The sequence below is a fragment of the Tachypleus tridentatus genome, chromosome 5 (assembly GCF_004210375.1).
Source record: "Tachypleus tridentatus isolate NWPU-2018 chromosome 5, ASM421037v1, whole genome shotgun sequence".
Classification (NCBI taxonomy): Eukaryota; Metazoa; Arthropoda; class Merostomata; order Xiphosura; family Limulidae; genus Tachypleus; species Tachypleus tridentatus.
In genome coordinates, this window is record NC_134829.1 from 43,059,331 (window position 1) to 43,065,419 (window position 6,089).

The 6,089-nt window shown below is 31.0% G+C and overlaps 1 protein-coding gene across 1 annotated transcript; it reads left to right on the forward strand.

The window, feature by feature from the left end:
* Positions 1 to 6,023, forward strand: LOC143251023 (uncharacterized). Its single transcript, XM_076502301.1, has 3 exons — positions 1 to 115; positions 2,314 to 2,531; positions 4,745 to 6,023. The coding sequence occupies exons 2-3, from the start codon at positions 2,315 to 2,317 to the stop codon at positions 5,158 to 5,160; spliced, it is 633 nt and encodes a 210-aa protein (XP_076358416.1). The 5' UTR covers positions 1 to 115; position 2,314; the 3' UTR covers positions 5,161 to 6,023.
* Positions 6,024 to 6,089: the final 66 nt, after the last annotated feature.

Consider the following 6,089-nt stretch of genomic DNA (forward strand, 5'->3'; position numbering starts at 1 on the left):
CTCATTGCTGTTTTGCCCTTTTCGGGAAGTATCACATTTATTTAGAGAATTATGACGCTAGGTGACTTAAGCAACTTGTACTGTATGATGAATTTAGAGATAAGTCGAGAAACGGGTAAGTAAGATATATATATATATACACAAACATTACAATTTTTTTAAATAAAAATGTTTGCTAAAACATACAATTATAAAAGTTTAAACTTTTACTGTCAATATGAATACTTTTTTTTCCCACTGTTTTGGTTAGTGTTAGTGGTACTTAATTTCGTACCTGCAGATTTATTGTGTGGGTATTCTACTTGAATAAATACTGTTAAAAAGTACATGGTATAATACTGGTAGTGTTTTAAAATGGTCCCCATGTTGATAAACTGTTTTATAAGTTTCAACCTTGTATTTCATAAAAACTTGGATGATGAACGATTAATATGTTTATATGCAAAAACGGCTCGTTTGGGTTGAGAAAATATTTTACATAGAAGAGCGCTCTTCTATGTAAAATATTTTCATGGGTTTCTCGACATCACTGATTATTAATATGTTTGTTCATATATTTTAAGAGGTCTTTACTGCAGTGGTTATTTCTAAGGTGCCGTGTTTGAAAAGCTTATTGTTGTTTATTGTTTAAATATATACAGTTCGTAGCACACTGCTTCAGAAGTTGGTAAAACCGACTTAAAATATAAGTAGTTTGAAATATTTTATTAAATAAATCCAAAATTGCATAAACAGTACAATTTTTACTTGAAAAATTGCGCAGTATGGCCTTGTGATTAGCATACTCAACTTGCAATCTGTATGGTGAATCCCTATCACCAAACATGCTCATTCTTTAAACCATGAAGGCATCATAAGGTGATTGTCAATCCCACATTTATTAGTAAAGGAATAGTCTAAAAGTGTTGACTAGCTACCTTAAATATAGTCTATCACTACTAAATTAGGGATGGCTAGGGCAGATAGCCTTCATGTAGTTTTTGTATGAAATCCAAAACAAAACAAATCAAGATGAGAAGTTAAAGGGGTGGTCTCTTGATTTATATTATAATAAAATATTCCTTTGATAATCTGTATATAGTTTTGAGAGATAGAATGAAAAGCTGAACAATTTGAAAAGTGAAAGAAGTGAGGTTTATGCTCTGCAAATGTTAGTTAGACTTGGTTTGTGATAGAATAATTTTTGTTGCAGTTATTCAATTTAGTCTTTAAATAGATGTGTAGGAGAAACAGGAGACAATTTTGTTTTACAGTACTTTCCCTTGATATTTTGGAGGGTAAAAATGTGGTACTGATAGGCTAAAGCAGCTTTCTATGGCTGATTTTTATTATTTACCTTTATGGTGAAAACTTTGTTCTTTTTTTCCCATTTTTATTATGTTGTGGGTGTTTGTAATAGATTTGAATATAATTCAGTGAGTGTACACAGTGACTGTTAAAAATTGCAGTTAACTTGTTTCATTAATGATGAGCTGTTAAACAGATTGTTTTGGCACAGTATTTGCTCATATTAAATTTGTCTGTCATCGTATAAATACAGAGTAGCCCGTAAGTCCCTACCCATCCATATATCTTATGTATCCAGTGTATCTGTGTGCTGTCCCTTATTGTCGCTGCATAATACTTGTCACAATATGCTCTTCAAGTGTAAATGGGCTTACATCGGCCATATTTCTCTGAAAAAAAAGAAACAAATTTATAATACATGTGTAAATGAATATAACATAATATATGGATGGGTAGGGACTTACGGGCCACCCTGTAGCTATGATACTTTATACTATTTCTATTTTTTATAAAGTAACAATTCCTGAGGACTAGCCTAGGAATTACAAGAGGATGTTTTAATTTACAATTTCGTAAATGATAAAACTAAAGCCATGTATTTCATTAATAAAAATGACATTTTGTTAGCAAAACAAAAATTTCTTGTCAGTGTAATTTTTTGTTTCATAGTTATTCTATTTGAAAATTATAAAAGTTTGTGCTTTTTGTAATGTTATTTAAAAGTTCTTATAATTTAAAACAATTATAAAATCTAGAATCACTTAGCAGAATGTAAAGTTTTAGAATGGAAATTATACTCTCTTATTAAACAAACAGAACTTCACGGATTACTCAGATTTTCTAACATTTTTGTGTTCACTGTTATTTTTTAAATGTATAAAAGTTGTTTTTGAATACTTTAAATCAATGTTATGAAGAAATATTTATAAAATTTTAAATTGTTCAGTGGAATGAAATGTTTTGAGTTCACAGAAGTAAATATTGTGTCAAAAGTTACAATAACAATTCACTTTATGACACCTAAAGGATGACACAGGTGACCACAGTTCAGTGGACAACCTCATTCTCAGATGCTGTTTTGTGTGTATCTGGACTGTTTGCCATTCGTAGATTACACAGTTTTTCAGATAATTGGTTCTTCCATCTGATAGCTACTTCTGCACAGTTGGAGGATACTCCACTGTGTGGAATCCTGGGCTTCCTAACTATAGTTGTAGCTTCTTGTTTAGGCATACTCCGATTTGGTATGTATATCCTATTTTATAATTTCTTCTTTTTTTCTTCTATCTAAATCCTAGAATGTATTTTTATATAATGCTCTTCTTGGCTATTAATTTTCATTTTAACCCTAACTTGTATCAGTTAATGATATTTGCTTAATTTTAGTTTTGTGTAGCATTGACCATAATAGCCACAGAGAGGATTCACAATTATTTTAAATCAGGTAGATATAACCATATTTTGGAAAACATTAAAATTCTGCAATTAATTAAATAATAAATTGCTCTAAAATTTTTTGAGCTAAGCCAAAAAAAAAACAACAAATTTTGCTTCAGCTCAAGTAGTCAGTGATAACTTAAATAAAACAACTTGGCTTCATTTACATTTAGTCATTCATGAACTGTGGAAGTGAATTTAAATTCAGTTTAAATACTAATTCACCACCCCATTACATTTTGTTCAGTCTAACGTAATGAATTAAAAGCCAAGCTGAATGTAGATTCAGTTTTACAGTACATGAAGCAGTGTGGCTAATATCAGTTGTTTTATATTTGTATTCACAAGCTATCACCTACTTTCAATCTAAAGCAGAATTTTACTTTTTCCCAGTTATTGTTGGACATATAGTCCATAATCACTAGCTTTCACAGCAAAGCAACTCATATAGATAAATAAAATATCAGGATATTTCTAATATTCCACATATTGAAGTAGATTACATGTGAAAGTAAGACAGAAGCAGCAGTGACACTGGATGAAACTATTGTTCTTAGCAGATCTATGGTAAATGAACTCTGGAAATGAGTGGTTGAATGAAAGAATAGGAAAGTTTTTATTTTCATTAGTTGATGTCTTTCACATTCACCAAGAGTATATCATTCCTTCAAGAATGAATATTAATTTATAACTTAAAAACAAGTATCTACCTCAACTATGTAGATTGAATTCCTTGTTTCTTGCTGCTGGTGTTAAGATTAATATGCATGTCATAACAGTAAGGATAAGGATACACTGGTGTGATTGCTAAGAGCTAGTGTTGCCTTTGAAAGGCATAGTGGGCACACAAAACTTTACTTTACCTTCATAAGATTAGTTGCACCAAATGTTTTTGTTATGACTAGACATACATCGGGGTGCCAAAATTTTAAAATTCTTAAGAAAATTTCACTGGTGTAAATCAATCAGGATAAAGCAAGACATTTGCCATTTTCAGTTATGGAGAACAGTAGTAATTAAACATTTTTAATTTGGCTCAAAATTACGTTGTTTTTTTTCAAATATCCCTTAATCATTTTAATGTTTTGTGTTTCTTTGTAAAAGTACAAGTTTTTCAATTTTGAAAGTAGGGGTTAGAGTGTATAAGCCACAACTTTTTACAGAAAACTGTTTAATGTGGTATTGTTTGTTTGATGTTAAGAATTACAAGCTATTCACTCTACATGACAGATTTAATAACAGTTTGTGGTAGAGCAAGTACCAGGTATAGTTTACAACAACACTGATAAAATTGAGATAACCTATAGAACCTCTGAAATGCTTATGTAATATGAAAGCTGTACAATAGAGAAATGTATTTTTGTTGTCCCATGAACATCACCTTGTACTCACTTGTTAGAGGGAGTACAATATCACTCCTTGTACTCACTTGTTAGAGGGAGTACAATATCACTTCAAACACGTCTTGAGTACAGATACTTTTGTAATTCCTCTGACATTTTGTACACAACCATACTTGTAAGGCTTTCATTAAAACTGACACATTTCATGGAGATATGCACGTACCAAATTTAGAATTGTCTCCAATGTGGCATGCGTGATTTAATGGTCTGAAGGTTATCATACATTATACAACTTAAAGTTGATCAAAAGAACTATAAATATTTTATAACTGATACTGAAGTATCAGCTACTGTTACTGATTTATTTCTGTTTAAAGAAAATAATTAGTGTTGTAAGATTTGGATTTTGAAAATATTTTGTTGGTGGTACCTCTTTAATACATGCTAGATAAAGAAAATGTAAAGTTAAATATTTCCAAGAAGGTTGTAAGAATATTGTTTAGTATATGAACTTTCATGTAATAGAACCAATTTAAAAATTGGTATCCATGGTATTACATGCAGTTCTAGGGTTAGTAAAAAAAATCAAAACTTAAATATGTCTCATATTGCTGGGTTGGATGTGAACGGTGTAAATTCACATCCATGTTTAATTCTGTTATTTTGATCTTTTCCAGGTGTGCCCAGTTGTCCAACTGGCCTCGTCACCCTTCATCGAAAAGCATCATGGTTTGCAGGAATAGGGGGCATGTCACTGTTAGCAGCACAACTCAATTTTTTATACCACCACACTAATGCAGCCTACCTCCACCTGCTAGATGTTGTGGTGGTTCTTCTTGCTTCCATTGTTCTTCCATCAAAATTAAGCTCCACACTCCAGCAGCTTCAAGAAGTTGGAGCTGTCCTTTCCCTCTGGATTCTTAGTGTTACCCAGGAGAACTGGGTTGGAATGCTTGGAACAGAAGTCTTAATTGTAGCTACTATTATTATAGGAACAGAAGGAAAGTGTCTAGGAATGCCCTCTGTTGATGCTTTTCATTATACACTAGCTTGTTCCTTGTATCTTTTGTCCCGAGCACTAGCTGAGGGTTAGTTAACTGGTTGTGTTTCATAAATATCTGAGTTATCCAAAAGACTTTTACGTATCACTTCAGTAGCATCTTAGTGTAGAAAATAAACGTATTAACAATTGCTTGCTTTCATCATGTTTATCAAGGTTTCTTGTGTTATTAATACAGAATGTGACATTTCATGCATTCTACAAGTAGATATCTTAAATATCTTGGTACTGCATGCTATCAACTTAAACAAATTTATAATCATATTACAAACATGCATTGTTTTCTGAACTCTATTTTCCCAGTACAAAAGGTGCAGGATTATTTTAATACTTGGCATTATTATAAAGAATACATTTCCTATTTTTTAATTCAATGGGTTTCACATTTTCATTTATTTGGAAAACTTTACTTAAGAATGTCAAATCTTTTTGTAACTCTTTCAAAATTCCATACTTTGAAAAGAAATCAATTTCCATGTCAATATTTCACAACTGTATTTGTTATATTAATAACACAATAGACTTGTTAGTAAGAACCAACAATTAAATACTTCTTCATGGCACCCTTAAAGTTCTAGCTCTAAGATGTGACCACATTTCCTAGTTAAAGGAATAGTCATTCATGATAATGTAACTTGTAAATATTTATTTTTTCAACAATGTCGTCCATTTTGTAAAGTGACACAAGTTTTGAAGTACAAGTTTCTACTCTTGAAGTTATGAACATGAGTTGTTGTTATTGAAGATTTTTTTATGAATGTGAGAAGAGCTTTGAAAATTATCAAAACAGTAATCCAAAAATCCCACATTATCCAAGATGGTGTAACACAGTCTGGTTTGTGAAGTGTATGTATGAACATTTCTTACTGAAAATAAAACAATATCATATTTCCTAGTATAACATTTTTTAGATAAGATCCAGTCAATTTCATAACTCATTATAAAATCTTAAGAATCACTAA